Raw genomic sequence first — 17,527 nt, forward strand, 5'->3', positions numbered from 1 at the left:
ATGTCATGGATGCTTTAGTCGAGAATCTTGCATTGCTGGGGGTGGGACTAGATGACCCTCGGGGTCCCTCTAAAGTTCTATGATTCTATGGGTAATATCTCCCTCTGCACCCTTAGCATAACTCTTAGTGACTGAAAACCTCTGTCTATGCTGTATTTTCTTTATAGGTCTGAAAAATTCCAATTGTAATATTCAGCTGTTGACCGTGGACTTTTTTTATTAGATATTTCGACTGAACTCCAAATGTGAAATTCAGCCTCGAAGTCAGTCTGTCATCATTGTATTAGTATTTGGCAGGCTTCTAAAATGAAATCTAATAAACAGCCAGCTATTAAATACTCAACTCCGTTGCATGTAAGCTTTGAAATGCAAATCCACCTCAAATAAAATCAGCTGTTAATGCTGGGGGGGGGGGAGACTCCACTGTGGAGCAGGGGCTGCATATACTGCTTCTTTAATGGGGAATATTCCTCCTGTTCTGCCTTCCATGTGAACGAGAAACTGGATTAAAGGGAGTTTAAGGTCTTCGGCATGCTGAGTAATTGCTGGTATGAAAACCGCTTGGTATCTTCTCCTTTTTTTTAATCCCAGCAAGGGAAAGGAATGTGCCGAAGAGACTGAGCTGATCTCTTCCGGCTGCTAAGCAGCAGAAGCTCCTGATCAAAATCTCTGGAGAAGCAAAGGGAGGAGGGAGGGGGAAAGAGATCAAGTCCCGAAGCGCAGCAAAAGCGGATTCTACGTGGCCACCCTGTCAGGAGCGCAAAGCCTTCCGTCACCTTCCCATGTTGATTCCACGGTTCCTTTTTAATTGACAGGCGATGCTTGGGAGATGGAAAGCGCCCCTTGTAGTCAGTTCTTGGTCCTCGCCTCCCTCTGCTTTCAAACACACGCATCTCTCCCCCTGGAGCCCGATGCTCAGGGGGGCAGCAGAGCCTGGACACAAGCCTGCTTATAGGCTCCTCCATGGGCGTTTGCTTTCTCTTGGTCGTCAAAGCCACGCTCGCTTCTTGCCAAACACCAGCCAGCCAGAGAGCGCGCAACAGCTATTAGCTATAGGGAAAGAGTAAGATCATCATCATCATCATTTAAGGAAGAATGAGGGATGGTAAATAAGACATCATTTGGTCACCAGCAACTCCAGGGAGATGTGCACCCCAATATTATGCATGCTTACTCCGAAGAAAGACCCCCACAGTGCTCAGGGGGGCTAGTGCCCCCCACCCCAAGAGGAAAGCGCGCAAAGAGATGCACCGCAAAGGGGAGGCGGAAGAGAGCCATTGATAGCACAACCTGAGCACTAGGGGCTAGTCATAAAATAATTTTAATAATAATAAAATTTATTATTATTATTATTATTATTATTATTATTATTATTATTATTAAACTTCACCAGCACTTTCGGTCTCCGTCCCCGATTTCCCCGACGCCTCATGCCGCTCGCCAATTTCCGCTTCTTCCCAGTTGCTTAAAATACATCCCCCATCTCGCCCTTTTCTAAAACATCCTCCCCCGGCATGTTAGTTCGGTGCTAAAAATGACAGCGGCGCGGATCAAAATAACTCGCGACAATGGCACGAGCTCCTTCGAAGGGGCGGGAATCTTCCCTCTTCTCCGCGCTTTACAGGTGTAGCTCTGAGGAGGCAGCGGAGATTCATCACCACGTTACTGATGAATGAAAAGGCCCCCTTCCCCACGCGCCCACCCACTTTTTTTTTTTATTTTCCAAAGCTAACTCCGCTCTCCCCAGGCTGCGCTTCGTTGCAACCCAACGGAAAGCCTCTCTCGCTGAGGTAACTCGGGCGCCTCCTTTCGGGCGCGAAGGACTTTGCCAGGTGCAGGAGACTTCGAAGTTCTCACCTCAGTTGGGGGTGGAAGAAGAGAGGCGGGGGGCGGGGGGGGAGTGAGGCACGGACCTACCACTTTTTGGGGAGGGGGAGAAGGCGCGAAAAACGACGGCACTCGTGGTGCCCTCGAGGGGAATATCTTCGGGCTGACCTTTCTCCAACTTTCCAGTGCGCCCCCGGCGCGCGCGCCGCTTCTGCCCACCGACGCGCTCCTCGCGCTTTGGTGCGAATGGACGGCGCTACTGAGCCCTTGTGGGGGTGGGGGGAGAGGGAGGTGGTACGAGGTCTGCATCAGCAAAGAGGAGAAACCGAGAGAAACCTCTTTCTCTCCCCCCCCCATGCCATCCCAGCGCACACCACTTGCGCCGGCCCGGCCCCTCCCCTGCCGTCGAGCGCGTGGCTGCCCCTCTCCGAGCGGGAACTTGCTGCCATCAATAATTCATTGGCTCCCAGCAGCGGCGGCGGCGGCGGAGCGCGGGAGACGACGGCGGCGGCAGCAACAGCAGCAGCCGCCGCTTGGATAAGAGAGAGGGAGGCAGCAGCGGGGCGGGGAGGGAGAAGCGTGCGCGCGAGCCGTGCTTGCCGGCTGCCTGCAGAGAGGCGAAGGCGGCGGCAAGCGGCAAGCAGCAGCAGCAGTAGCGGCGGCCGCTGTGGCGGTAGCAGCGAGAGCCCGAGCAACGGCGTCGTCGGAGCATTTGGACAGCTCCCTTCTTGGCGCCGCCAGCAGCAGCAGCAGCAGCAGCATTATGTCCCCGCAGCGCGCGGCGGCCGCCTCCCCGGCAAAGGCCGCCGGCGCCGAGGAGGACACGGGAGGATGAGGACAGGAGGGAGGCGAAGGAGGAGGCGCAGGCGGTGGGAGGCGGGCGAGGCGAGGCAGCGCGGAGGCGGAGGAGGAGGCGCAGGCGGCGGAGGAGACGCGGAGGATGAAGTGGAGTGTCCGGGGAGCCTGCGCCGCGCTCTCCAGCTGCCTCCTGCTCGCCTGCGCGCTGAGCGCCGCCGCCGTGGGCCTCAAGTGCTTCTCGCTGGGCTCCGAACTCAAGGGGGAGCCCTTCCGCCTCGGCAGCGCCGCCGGAGCCTTCTACTCGGGGCTGCTGCTGGCCACCGGCCTCTCGCTGCTGGGCTCCGCGCTCTTCTGCTGCCGCCAGCCCGACGACCACGCCGGACCCGGCGGCGCCGAGGGCGCGGGCGCAGCGCCCCCTCGAGGCCACGCGGGCAGCGAGGTGGTGGCCGTGCCGGTGAGCGGGGATTCCCAAGCGCCGCCTCAGGCGCCGCCCAAGGCGCCCGCCAACGGGCGACAAAACTTCCTGCTGCTGGGGGCGCTGGTCTTCATGCTGGGCGTGCTGAGCGCCTTCGCCGGCGCCGTCATCGACGGCGACACGGTGTCGCTGGTGGAGAAGAAGTACTCGCACTACTGCCTCCTGCAGGCCGGAGTCGGAGGAGCAGGAGCAGCGCCCGCCCGAGCCAGGCCTGCGGGCAGCAGCCCCGACGGCGCGGCAGCAGCGGCTCTGCGCTGCCAGAAGCTGCGCGACTACCAGCGGGGCTTGGTCATCTCCACCATCTTCAACGCCCTCGAGTGCCTGCTGGGGCTGCTCAACCTGCTGCTGGTCAAGAACTACAAGGCGGCCCAGCAGCGGGGGCTGCGGCGACGGCGGCGCCGACGGCACGACCACCACGTGGCAGGCGGGCGGCGGAGAAGGCGGCGGGGTCCCGGGGGCGGCGGCGGTGGCGGTGGTGGCGCCGGTGTTGGACGGCGTCCGCAGCGCCCCAGCCAAGGCTCCATCTTCTCCAGCGAAGACCCCGATGTGTCCCCCGGGGGCGATTGCGCCTTCCAGGCCGTGTCGTACATCAACGTCGGGGTTTTCCACGTGTTCGACGAGGCGGGCGTGGAGGTGCACTGTGGGGGTCACCCTTCCGTCGAGCTGCCGGGCTACTCGCCCATGGACCCCGACCTCCAGGTGTCCTACCTGTATTGTTACCCGTTGCCCAACGAGCAGCCCCCGGCCTACGAGGAAATCTATCCCAGGGAGCCCTGTGCCAACCGCATCTAGGCACCACCGGACAGCGCCCTTTGGACAATCGGCCTGCTGGACCGAAAGGGGCAGTAGGAGGCGAATTGGGGCAGAGCAGGAACACTTTATTGGCAGGACCAGTAGTAGCACAAGGTGAGGCCAAAGCCACAGGTGGTAGTAGCAGTGCGGACTCCTCCGAGAACCCTCCGTCTAAAGAGGCAGGTGCCCGTAAGATACCTAGCATGAGACAAGGCTGGTGCACACTCTTGGGGCGGATCTGGTGGCAAGTTGAAACATTGGTCCAGACCACTTTGGCTTCGTTTTTCTGAAGACCAGGCACACTTTCTCTTCATCGCCTCTTTGATGGAGAAGTCTTGAACAGTTTCAGAAAGTTGCCAGTGTTTTGCAACCTGTTGGAGGTTTCTCCAATATGTCCTTGTCGAGATTTCTCTTTTCCTGCTCCTTTTGGTTCTATCACTAAAATCTATAGCTACATACTAGAGGTTTTAGCAAAGTGCATTTTTCTCTTGGGTTTCTTAAAGATGGCTGGGCCTACTTGGGGATGATGCTTTTAGTACCTTCTTAATTTTACCCCTTTTTTCCCCCCTAGTCTGGTGGAATCTTTTCATCCATCTCTTCGATATTGATTGAATGGCGAACATTTCAGGGTTGGTTTACACAGTCATATTTGGCTCGGATTTGTTTTTGCTTTGTTTTAATGAATCAGCCTGGCTTACCCACACACCTGCCCCCGCCCCCTTCAAATGAATCTTCATGATAGCCTCAGCTTTAAGAGTTACAAAATTATGTCGTTAGAAAGCCAGCCAGAACAAGAAAAACACACACAAAATGTAAGGATGAATCTTTCCCTCTCAAGCAAATATATTTCTAACCATGAAGAGAGACCGAGAGCAGTTTCGATCCAAGCCTCTTATGTTTACAGTATTCCTGGGAGATTTTATGTTTTAAATTTTAAAATTCAGTGAGAGTTAAAACCATTGTTGGTCTTGTAAGATGCACATGATAAACCTGCACTTTCAAAAGGGGGGGGGGAGAATCAACAGCAACATTTTTGTACACTAATGTGCCTGCTTTTTGTTGATAATTTCCTACTGTAAAAGCTTTCAAAAAGTCTATAGTGAAAATGTTTGGTAAAGTCATTGCAACGTAGAATTAACAAATCAGTTCCTTTACTACGATAGAAATGCTATATTGAATAGAAGGAAAGTCCAAATCGTCTCATACATTCCTTTTTGTAAACAGGTTCTGTGTTTTTAATGCAAAGCAGGGCTTATATTTATTTTTTATTTTGTTTTGAAACAAGTCTAATCCTATTTTGTACACATGCAGCCAGTTATTCTTGTAAGTAGTTTCATTTTAGTGTTACCGATTAATTAATCTGAGAAGCTTGAATAATAAGTTTTTATTTAAATATAAATACATAATATATACATATATCTATATATGCTTTAAGCAGCCTTAACTGATGGTCACAATTTTCAGCGGAGTTACCCAAACTCCTTTGAAGTATGGTTTAGTAAAAAAAAAAAAAACATATTCTGACAGAATTCAACAGGTGAGCATTGAAAATAATAACACTGCATTAAAAAGGTTCCGATTATAGTGACTAAACTCTTGTCTAGATATTTTAATAGTTTCACCAAAAACGCTCTTTTGGAGGCAAAGCCACGAGTGACACAGGAGACCCGTGATCGACTCTCATGACATTCATTTTGCTTTTAAACAGGTGCAAGGGGCTCCAGCCTTGTTTTGAATAGCAATGCTGGAAGAGAAAAGCATTTAATGTTTTCATCTTTATCATTTCTCTTATCTAAATGCCCTACCCCTATAAATGGCTTGTGTAGCCCTTCTAGAATACTGGAATTTCCCTCTGTGAGGCTAAAAGCATATTCCAGGGCAATTTAAATTTGGAAACTGGCGAGAGGGTAAAAAACACACACACACACACACACACACACACACACACACACCCCACCAGCATCGCTGCAGTTATCAAATTCAGAGCCAATTGCACCTGTTTTAAAATGAAAGAAAGGTGCATTGTGAGATCTGGTCACAAATCTCAGGCATCGTGGGTGGTTTAGCCCTCAGTCTGCTAGAGAATGTCAATGAATCAGGTAGCATAGGGAAGGCAATTAATTTATTTTATTTTTTTGGAACACTGGCATAAAAAGGAAGGCTTAATTTAGAGCTGTTCAAAAGGATGAAAGAGAGAGACTTCAGCTCATATTGTTCACCTATTATTCTTGCTACTATGTGTTAAGACAGAATTCCATTTAAAATTCCACCCCTTCGTTAAGCTCCTTGTAGCAGGGACCTGTCTGCTGCTTATATTACTTTGTAAAGTGCCGTGTACACTGATGGCGCTATATAAATATTAATAATAATTCATTTTAGGAGACTGCTGCGGAATGTGAGCGTTATCAACAGAGACAGTGTTAAAGGAAAACAGTTTTTGTCCTATTTTTGCGATGTACAGAAGATTATTTTTTGATTAAGGATCTGAACAAAGTCTAAAATCTGCAGCCTTAGATTAAAAGTTCAACAGTGGTAAAAGCCTCTCTGCACTACTTTGTTATCTGAAGTTGTTTCGACTTGCACACTTTGTATAATCTAAAATGCAAAAAAAATTAATGCCTTAGAACATTTAAAACTATATACCTTTAAAAACTAAGCAAAACCTGCACCCTAGATAAATGGATCAAAAGCAACTAATCCAGTTCACAAGGTAGCTTCACATTTTTTCAAAGGTTAGAGCCACCATTATTATTATAAATTATGTAAAAGATTCTCCTTTGTTGAGAGCAAGCACAATGCTTATCTAGTACATAAGACCTAGTTTGAAGTACTGCACTTCCTTCTTCATTTCTTTACTCTCTAGACTAGTATAGATTCTATCTCCGTGGATCCTTTTTGGGCCCAGTCCACAAGAAACATCTCCAACACATTTTATTTTATTTTAATGAATAGGAGTTGTAGAACAGAATGGCTGTACCCTTGTACTCCTCCCATCTTCTTCACAGGGATATTTGGAAGAGAAGTTCCTAGCAAATCGTGTCCCCTTAACTACAGTGCAGTCAGGCCACATTTTGGATGTATATATGGCCAGGAATTTTGTAAGATAATCTGGTGCCTAAATTAAGTTTTGAAATCCCTATTGAAGTATCTAAATAAAAACAACCTAATTTCTTTTTTAAAAGCTCACATTGCATACTTCTTCCTACATTAAAGGGTGTGGTCAATGCGCTATTCATATTGGCATCTTTCAGTAGAACGAGAACAGGTCCAGACAAATAGCTAATCATGTGATTAAAACTGTTCCTGGGCTAGGCAGACCACTTTAGATTGTAGGCAAGGATTGCATAAGTACAGGGCTTTTTTTTCCCAGCTGGAACTCACCAGAACTCACTTCTGGCCCCTCTTAAGTGGGCGCCATTGCCATTATAAGAGAACAAGGGAGGTGTTCAGGGTGACTTCCAGCACCTTTTTTCTACAAAAATAGCACTGCTCGTGTGTGTGTGTGTGTGTGTGTGTGTGTGTGTGTGTGTGTGTTATAAAAGCCCATTAGGGTGGAAATGGCTCCTAGACTAGCCATGTCTGCAGGCATGCTAACATTCTATTACTTTCCAATTTTTTATTTTATTATGGAGTGTTCAAATGTGTGATTCCGTACCTGAATCCAGGAACAGTTTGGTTTGTGATGAGCTGTTTAGACCATGAGAATGCTTTAAATAATGACAGATTTCCTACATGGACAGCATTTATATTGGGGGCGAGCATGCAGACTGTTTGGTCCCAATTTACTTGCGCTTTACATGTTCTTTCCTACATGGAAATGCAATACACTCCAAGAAAGGTGTCATATTTAAGCTGGCCCTGTAGTCCTATACGGTTCAGTTAGCCTGATTTCAGCATGAATGCAGTTATAGTGGCTTCCATAAGTTTTGGAACTGGCTTCTAAACAGGAGCCCTTAAACCATCTCACTGAGCCAGAGCATAAGCTGATTGAGATGCTCTGTCTGGAATCCTTTAAAAAAAAAGAAAAAGAAAAAACCTTAAACGAGAGAGGCCTCATTATCTCAAGCTGAGCATGAGAAGGTAAGCACGTATCTGGTCTATGCTACTTCAGAATGTAGATGCTGGCTCAGATGGCTAATTGTGGCTGCAGAGCAGCTACCTACATGCTAATCAGGGTTTTCTCGCTAATCAGTTTTTATGTGCTGGGGTTTTGTTTTGTTTGTTTGTGAGCAGGAGAATTTAGTCATATATTCCAGCATTAGCAAGCTGAAGTGGCGCGGTCTGGGCAGGGATTTTACCATCTTGTGTGAGAGCCAGGTCTAAACCTCAAAGCAAAATCCATAATGAACCCTAAGGACCCATCAGGCTAGTTTTTGCAAACTGCAGCCTAAATCATTGAAGTTTACAGATATCTATCTTGGAGTTGTTGCACTGTGTTCAGCATGATGGATCACGAGTTCTACAGGCTTGTTTTTGTAGGGGCTTTTTTTAAAAAAATAATCTTTGTTTGGGAAAATCGTAGGCAGCATGCTTCCAGATTTAAGAGGGCTCAGCGTAAACAAAGTTGGAGAATCTCTACACTAGAATGTATCATAAAGTCCCACCCTATCATTTGGGACTTCATGATTTCACAGAGCGCTTTCATTTTAAGTTATTTAGGATGAAAACCACCCACAGAGTAAAAAATAAACAAACAAACCAAAGTCGTAATCCTCTATTGTGAAATCCATTGTTGATCTGAAGGGGATCTGCAGTCTTCAATAGTACTGTGCTCTTGAACAACTCCCATTCATTTTAATGGGAGTCCCATGAGATAATTCCCTGGTTGACTGTGCTAGGTCTATGCTTCCGAGTTTAAAACCAGGGCAGAGAAGGCTACCAGTTATGGGAATACACTGTACATGCTATCAGTCTCCCTACCCTGCCTTTAAAATAACAAATTGCATCCAGTGTTAGTTCTGCTCAGAGTAGACGCATAGAAAGTAGTGACTATGACTAAGTTGCATTCATTTCAAATGGGTCTACTCCAAGTTACTTGGATATAGCCCAGCACGTATACATAAATTTCCCTCCCCAAGCCAAAAGAACAGATGTAAGCGAAAGTGTCACAGACCTATACTGTATGTCTTGTGTGTGCATGGAAATTTGCCATTATGGGTAAAGGACATTGCCCTATTTTACAGAAGTAAGCCAGGAAGCTTCTGTGCTGAATTGCATCTTTTTGTGGGAATAGTACAGTGGGCACAATTCAGCAAACATCAGTCACAACCAAACCCTATTGAAAGGGATGTGATGGGACTTTTCTCATGTCTAACTTGAGTTCCATTTTGAATCGGATTGACTCATACCTCAGTTTGGCTGGGTTGTTGTGGCCATTAAGAAAACCAAAACGTATATTCACGTTAAGTAACCTCAAATTTGCAGAGTTAAACATTTTTAACAACTGTTTATTCAGGTTTAATTTAAAAGAAATATTTTGAGGTGCTTGTTGGTGTGTGGGTGTGTGGGTGTGGGTGTGAGTGAGAGTCCATCCAAAGTTATGCATATACTGTCCTATTCATTGTGAAGGGGTTAAAACTAGTGATTGTTGTTAAATTAATAATAATAATAATAATAATAATATTCTGCCTGACTTGGTTGCCCCAGCCAATCTTGGTGGCTTCCAATGATTTATAAAACCACAGTAAAACATCAAGCATTAAAAACTTCCCAATACAGGGCTGCCTTCAGATATCTTCTAAAAATCAGTTGCTTATATCCTTGACATCTGCTACCAAGGAGGCCCTCTCTGCCTGGTTCCATGTAACCTCACTTCTCGCAATGAGGGAACTGCCAGAAGGCCCTCAGAGCTGGATCTCAGTGTCTGGGCTGAACAATGGGGGTGGAGATGCTCCTTCAGGTATACAGGGCAAAAGTAGTTTAGGGCTTTAAAGGTCAGCACCAGCATTTTGAATTGTGCTTGGAAATGTTTCCATTGAATTCATTGGGATTAAATGTCCTTCTCTTTAGATGGAACAGGCGCCTGGTATTGAAAGGACTGCTTAGGCTTGATTGGACCACGTGGTCCAACACTCTTTTCCCAACAGAGCCAAGCAAGTATTTCTGGGAAGCTTCCAAACAGAGCAAGATGGCAATATTACACACACACACACACCACCTCCAATGTCTCTCCTACATTAAGCACATTAAAGTGGAAGACTTTCTGTGGTAAGCATCTTTCAGTGCAGAAAAAGGCACCACACCTCACAATCCAGCTGAAAACTCAACACTTTTAAGTCCCGTTGATTTGCACATGGAAGTTAAGCACATGCATACATCTCTCATGGTTGGGACTTTTTTTAAAAAAAAAAGGTTTGCACCTGTCCTTTAAATAGGGAAATAAAGCAGGTTTTCTGATCAACTGTACTGTGAAATACTTAGGCACAAACTTAAATTTTTAAAAATGGCCATATGTAAGCAGAGGGAGTTTAATTTTATTTGTATAGATGCTTTAGGTGGCTGTTTTGGAGTTTGAAATTGTCTTAAAACTCCAGTTGTTCCAAAGATCAGTGCTCAGGGGTGGGGAATGGGAAGTCACAAGAGCTGTGTGTTACACTCAAGTATTAAACTTGTTAAATTAAAGTTTAACTTAATTTTTTTAAAAAAAGAAATCATTGGATCCAGGACTCTCACCCATCTCCCTTATGTTTGAGGCATTACACATAACTGAAGGAGCTTGTTTTAATGACAGGAGAAAAGTGAAGGAAAAATAGTCCAGTCCTGCCAAAATCATTGGGAACATGCCAACCAGTTTATTGGGGGAAAGCGAGAGAGTTGAATAGCATCTATGTGCAATCATTAATGGGAAAATGTATGAGTTCCAGTTCAGCAAGGGAGATTGCCGTTGTTGCTGATGTACATCTGAGTGCCATTGATTTAATGAATGCATCTGTTAGGAGGCTCATGCATGGCCATCTGGGACTATTAATTGCATTCATCAGTATGAGGCCACTGGTTTTTCTAGTATAACCAACATGATTCCAAAAAATAAAGAAACACAAATAATTGTGGCACCTTAAAGCGTAGCAAGCTTATTGCAAAGTGAGTTTATTTCATAGACTTCCTCAAATGCAAGTACATCGCAGACATATGTTGCAGTGAATGGCCACACTGGTGTTGAAAAAAGAAAAAAAAGTTTGTGGTCCACTAAGACTAAGCACGCATACAATTTTAGAAATAAAAAAATCAGGTAGGCAAATTAGATGAATGAACCTTTTTTATTATTATTTCATTTTAAGGCACACAAATGTTCCAGGTGATTAATGTTTGTGGTGTAGTAGGTGTATTTAATAATTTCTCAATGAGAAATTTATGACTACAAAGAAAGAAGATTGCAAAATATTACTAAGGCTTCAGTTAGTCATTTCTGGCAGCTTTTGAAAATCACCACTATTCATTAAGCAATAATGTTAGAGGGTATGTGAAAAAGCTTGCTGTGATTAGACTAAAAATAGGATAGGATGATGTCCAATTCTTCTGGCGTGCATGAAGTAGAGAGGGAATGAAATATTCCTATGAGATGGGGGCAAACACCCAAAAAACCTAAGCATGTCTCAAGCCTAAGCATGTCTGTGTGGAAGTAAATCCTATGGATGTTAATGGATCCTTGCTCCAAATCAATGTGATGAGGACTGCAGTTTTGGGCCGCAATCCTGTGCACACTGCTCTGAGAGTAAGCCTGACAGAAAACAAGGGGACTTCTGAGCAGACATGCATAGGATTGTACTGTTAATGTTATTGTCTAGGGCTGATTCACACAACCATGTTTTCTTATGGCATCAGTATAGTAGCATGGAACTCTTCTGATGATAAAAGAGCTACCTGGAATCTCCATGCCTTCGCCAGTTGTGTGAACACACCTTTAAAAACCTGTGAAGATATTGAGCCTTCGTAGTTTTTAGACAGCTTGGTGAGATTTTTAAGTCTACCATATTAAAGGCTTCACTAACCACATAATCTAACTAATTATTAGGGCTTTCGTGTAATTAAGAGAAATCTTGGCTGATATAATTGTATGAGTTTTACTCACAGTGGCATACATTTGCATATGTAGAGAGTAAGAATTCTAAAGAAAAGTACTTCCTTTAGTTAGATTACATGTGTGTGTGTGAACTGCAAAGAGGATCTGGGTGTCTCCAGACTGTCACATATTTAAGCACATACCGCAAGTTTAGAGCTGCACAATTAAAGTTGACTAAAGCACTTTGTTGCCCTAGTGCAACTACACCACTTTTAAAAAGAATTAGGCCTTTTTGCAGTTTGGAACGTGAAGGGGAAATGTATTTTGAAGTGTGGGAGGGACAAATGATTAACGGGAAGATGTATAAACAGCCCACAGGCAAATTGGGATGACTCCAGGACAAATGTTCATTAGTCATATAAAGGGTAAAGGTAAAAGGCTCCCTGACCGTTAGGTCCAGCCACGGACGACTCTGGGGTTGCGGCCTCATCTCGCTTTTCTGGCCGAGGGAGCCGGCATACAGCTTCCAGGTCTCGTGGCCAGCATGACTAAGCCACTTCTGGCGAACCAGAGCAGCGCACGGAAGCACCGTTTACCTTCCCGCCGGAGTGGTACCTATTTATCTACTTGCACTGTGTGCTTTTGAACTGCTAGGTTGGCAGGAGCAGGGACTGAGCAACGGGAGCTCACCCCGTCGTAGGGATTCGAACTGCCAACCTTCTGATCGGCAAGCCCTAGGCTCTGTGGTTTAACCCACAGCGCCACCCGCATCCCTGTCATTAGTCATATACCTCCCCCATAAAGAAATGGAAACAAATGCTCAATAAAGATTGGATATAATTGTCACTTCTGCTGAAGCTTTGTGCAAGCAAATGGGGATGGATACTCAACAAATAGGTTGTCTGAAAGAGCCCAGGGGCAAGCTAGATGTGAATACCATTCATACAATTAGCAATTGCTTGAATGGCATTTTGAAAGTTAACTGCAGGTATTTATAGGGGCCTGATACAATATGGGACCCTCAATGGGGTAGGGCACTTTGCCACTTTTGCCACCACTACCCCTCCCAGGAGTCCCAGCCTGGAATAGTGCCTTTCTCCCATTGCAAACCAACAGGTGCAAGGGGCTGGGTGAATTGGGACTGCAGTGGGGGGGGAGTGTTTAAAACTTCCTGTCCCTACAGGCAATGGTCCTCTTCAGCCCCCATCCCTGGCACCTGTAATATACTTTGAAAAAGCCATTTGCACAATTGCTAATTGTATAACTTGTGCCATATCTAGTTTTGCCCTTAGTATAGTCAGTCTTTGAGTGTGTATGGGGTCAGTGGGGGAAGAGAGAAACAGAGAATGAATGAATGTATGTGAATATGACTCCTCTAACATGGTGCCATCTTCTAATTGGGAGTAACTGCTGACAGGCAGTGAAAAGATCCAATCAAAATTAAACAGCATGGAGTGGTGCTAATAAATACATTAAAAAGCCAATATTTTAGGAACAATAAAAGATTTTAAAGCATAGCATTATCCTAGGTAAAGGTAAAGGTACCCCTGCCCGTACGGGCCAGTCTTGACAGACTCTGGGGTTGTGCGCCCATCTCACTTAAGAGGCCAGGGGCCAGCGCTGTCCGGAGACACTTCCGGGTCACATGGCCAGTGTGACATCGCTGCTCTGGCGAGCCAGAGCCGCACACGGAAACGCCGTTTACCTTCCCGCTGGTAAGCGGTCCCTATTTATCTACTTGCACTTTGACGTGCTTTCGAACTGCTAGGTTGGCAGGCGCTGGGACCTGAGCAGCGGGAGCGCACCCCGCCGCAGGGATTCGAACTGCCGACCTTTCGATCAGCAAGTCCTAGGCGCTGAGGCTTTAACCCACAGCGCCACCTGCGTCCCCAGCATTATCCTACAAAACACTTAATTGTTCAGTGAAAAACCACATCTTCCCAAGGCTATTTTTCCTTTCGTAAAAAACCTCACCAGGGCATTGTTGTATATAAAGGTAAAGGGACCCCTGACCATTAGGTCCAGTCGTGACCGACTCTGGGATTGTAGTGCTCATCTCGCTTTATTGGCCGAGGGAGCCAGCGTACAGTTTCTGGGTCATGTGGCCAGCATGACTAAGCCACTTCTGGCGAACCAGAGCAGCGCACGGAAACGCCGTTTACCTTCCCGCCGGAGCGGTACTTATTTATCTACTTGCACTTTGACATGCCACCCGTGTCCCAACATTGTTGTATATATCTGTATATAATGGGTAGTTCAGCTTCTGGAGCTAGATTTCTTAAAGCAAATAGCTAAAGAGGCAGCAAACAATACTACCTATATTAATCTTTACCTAGTTTTTAAGACACCAACTGGCAAACCTCCATAATCTTTTGCAAAATCCTTCCATGTAGAAGCAGAGCACTACATGTGGAGGAATCGACGTAGGGTAGAATTCTTGGTGTGAGCGTGTTCCTTGACTGTGTGAACAAGACTGAGCTTGAGAGTTGTGAGGAGACCCCATTTCCCACAATGCATTGGTGCAGGGCTTGGGGGTGAAATGGAGGAAGATGGGCCCCTTCTCGTATTGTAGGCAGGCTAGGAATGACAGAGTGTGGGAAGATGAGGCAGGTGACTGTTCAGCTCCCTTCATTTCACATGCTCCCTTCAGCATAAAAGATAATCACTCCACAAACAAGACACATAAATTAAAAACATGGTTGAATTGATAACACATCTGGATTAAGAGGTATTGGATATGTGAAATATGTGGTCTTTAGGTCATCCTGTGCCATTTCGAATCTTGAAATTCGATTTTTTGGGGGGGGCAATTTATCTCTAATTCTGATCCCCAATACTGATCTGTTCACATCAGTAGGTCTGCAAGCAAGAGATGTTGAGACTAAGGACTGCAAAAGTAACTTGCAGGTAATTCAGGCTTGTGGCTTCGTAGACTTAATAAAAGTTCATACAGCCTCTCTTTCATGGGCTATGAAACCTGAACTTTACTATTGATGCTTTCACGTATTTTGTTAATGGTTGTCATACTCTGGAAGGTTACTTATTATGCATGCCTAATATTCTTCCCATTGTCTATTTATATACACCAGATAATGACAAAAATCAGAGTAGTACTGGGGCCTGTTATAAAATCATGCTGGAGAAAAATCTGACCAGTGCAACATGACCAAGACTTGCTCCTGTCATAGTAAAAGCATGAAATCAGGCCCAAATGCATGTGTTTTTTTAGAGCAGATCAAAGCAGACCATAGGATCAATTCAAATTCATCTTTGTTTGGCAATGGTGGCTGTTTTCCAAAATGGCCATTTGAGTAATGTACCTCAGGTTACATACGCTTCAGGTTACAGACTCTGCTAACTCAGAAATAGTGCTTCAGGTTAAGAACTTTGCTTTAGGATGAGAACAGAAATCATGCTCCGGCGGCACGGCAGCAGCAGCAGGAGGCCCCATTAGCTAAAGTGGTGCTTCAGGTTAAGAACAGTTTCAGGTTAAGAACGGATCTCCGGAACGAATTAAGTACTTAACCCGAGGTACCACTGAATGTGGATTTTTTAAAAAAAATTCAAATTACCAGAAACAAGTGCTGCTTTTTTGTCATTTAATCTTGAAATTGTCAGTAGAACTTTGAACCATGCTGAGAAGCTTCTTTCATCATAAAAAACCCTGTTTCCCACCCTCTCCCAATAAAATATCTCTACCATGGTGCCACTTACAAAAAAGATGCAAAGTCAAACAAGTTATTACACTTTTACTTCCTGGTAGATGATATTCTAGCTTTGCAGTGTACAGCACACAATTAGGAATCACTATTCCTCCAGAGAAGAGTAACAACCGCAACACCAAACAGGCGGACACCAATCCCTCATCCTAGTAGTTTCACTGCCCTGTGGAAGGAAGCGTCACAACCCATATTTGAAGCAAGTGTTCATCCCCTCAAGCTTAAAACATACCTAAGCCTTCCACAACATAATATGAAGTACAGGACTAAAAGAATCTAGCTCCCAGCCAACTAGGAATCAGCACCACTGAGCTGTATCCTTCCTTCTAGCAAAAGAGCAGGAATAAAATTTGTGCTGCTAAGACTCTAAAGCTGCAAACGGCTTTAGAGCTGCAAACGGATTGGTTTGGAAGTTACGGCGCCTATCCCTCCTCCCTAGTCAGCCCAATGTTCTTTGATGGCAGAGCAGTTTGGTCCACCTCTCTCTAAGTCCATAGAGTAATTAGAATGGCTTGACTCCTCTCATTGAATTGTAGCTCCCAGTAATTAGAGATTTAAGAATGCCATGACCACAGAGGGTTTTTTAGCCATCTAGGATAGTCCAATCCTCCCACCATCACCCTAGCTCTTTCCTTGAGCTCACAGTTTACTCGTTCTTTTTCCTTTGACATCACATGACAACTTCCTCAATTTAACAACACGCTTGGATGCTACTTGTCTTAAAATAACACAATGAGTTTGACTGTCGTCAAATGAGTGGCTGCATCATCATCATCATCATCATCATCATCATTTGTTGTTACCAAGTCTTCAAGCAGCTTATCTTTAAAAACTTAAATACATTGTAATTCATTAAGTCATACACACACTCACATCCACCCCACACCCCTTGACAGCCGCAGGAAACTTTGGTATCACATAGCTGTCACCTGTCCCTTTTCTGGCGGAAAAGTCCCTTATCCCAGCGCCATGTCCCGCTGCTGTCCCTTATTGATGATGTCCCTTAAATTTCCTGGGTTTCAAAGGAAGCAGCTCCTCTCCCCCCCTCCCTCCCTGCCAGCCAGGGAGGAGGGAGGCTCCAACTGTGTTGCTTGGCTGTGTTGGTCACCCAGTAAGGAGTCTAAGAACGACTGGGGGGTGGAGCTTGCATGCCTTGTGCCAATCAAATCAGCCGCATTACCTGGGGACTCGCCTTTGCTCAGCACTTCCCAGCGGAGAGGTGACGGTGGTTTTCCTTGCTGCATCCCCTTTGCCGGGTTGCTGCGCTGTGGGAACCACCACTTGAGGCTTCGTTTGGCTGCTGGCTGGGCTTTCTGCCTTTGGCTTGGAGGGGCTCAGAAGTTGAACATACCTGTGTTCGGAAAATCCCTTATTTTGGCTGCTGATCCCTTATTTTCAAGGCTGCTGGTCCCTTATTTTCAAATCTAAGTTGACAGCTATGCACTAACGGTAAAACAACATTGTCTCAATCAACCTGCGGGGAAAGGCAAGCCTTTACCCGACGCTGAAAATATGTCAGCGAAGGTACCAGGTGGATCTCACTGGGGAGAGCATTCCATAGCTGGGCCACTGGCCTGATCCAACAGGCTCTTCCTGTGTTCTTAGCCACAATTGAAAAGATGACATGAAAATAGTTGTGGCAATTTCCCAGTGACTTTCATGTCCCTGCACGTCTTAGAAGCTTCTTATCCCAGGGTCACAACAGGCAAATGGGCAACATAACTGTCAAGGGGAGATTGCCTCTGTTCCTGATCCCACTTTGAGAGATTGGGATAGCAAATCTGCCAAATGGAGTCTCTCGGTGCCTGGCTCCTGGATTGCCTCGGTTTACCTGTTGCAGATCAAGCTCACTTTTGTCTAGAGTCACTAGAAGTTAGCACATGTCACCCAACGGCTGCTTTGTTTCCCATCTGGCCT

The 17,527-nt window shown here is 45.9% G+C and overlaps 1 protein-coding gene across 2 annotated transcripts; it reads left to right on the forward strand.

Annotated features, from left to right (window-relative positions):
• Positions 1–1,919: 1,919 nt before the first annotated feature.
• On the forward strand, positions 1,920–12,880 carry TMEM271 (transmembrane protein 271). Of its 2 annotated transcripts, XR_014163933.1 has the most exons (2): positions 1,920–4,006; positions 10,540–12,880. XR_014163933.1 is itself a non-coding variant. In XM_081894592.1 (1 exon), the coding sequence occupies exon 1, from the start codon at positions 2,768–2,770 to the stop codon at positions 3,890–3,892; it is 1,125 nt and encodes a 374-aa protein (XP_081750718.1). In that variant the 5' UTR covers positions 1,920–2,767; the 3' UTR covers positions 3,893–7,073. The 2 variants fall into 2 exon arrangements, 1 of the variants encoding a protein (XP_081750718.1); XM_081894592.1 differs by lacking the exon at positions 10,540–12,880 and having other exon boundaries at positions 1,920–7,073.
• The last annotated feature ends 4,647 nt before the right edge of the window (positions 12,881–17,527 follow it).

The sequence above is a fragment of the Podarcis melisellensis genome (genome assembly GCF_964234715.1).
Source record: "Podarcis melisellensis genome assembly, chromosome: 17".
Taxonomy (NCBI): Eukaryota; Metazoa; Chordata; class Lepidosauria; order Squamata; family Lacertidae; genus Podarcis; species Podarcis melisellensis.

Bases quoted from the DNA above. Each gene is read 5' to 3' on its own strand.
- TMEM271 (XM_081894592.1), top strand. From the start codon at position 2,768: ATGAAGTGGAGTGTCCGGGGAGCCTGCGCCGCGCTCTCCAGCTGCCTC.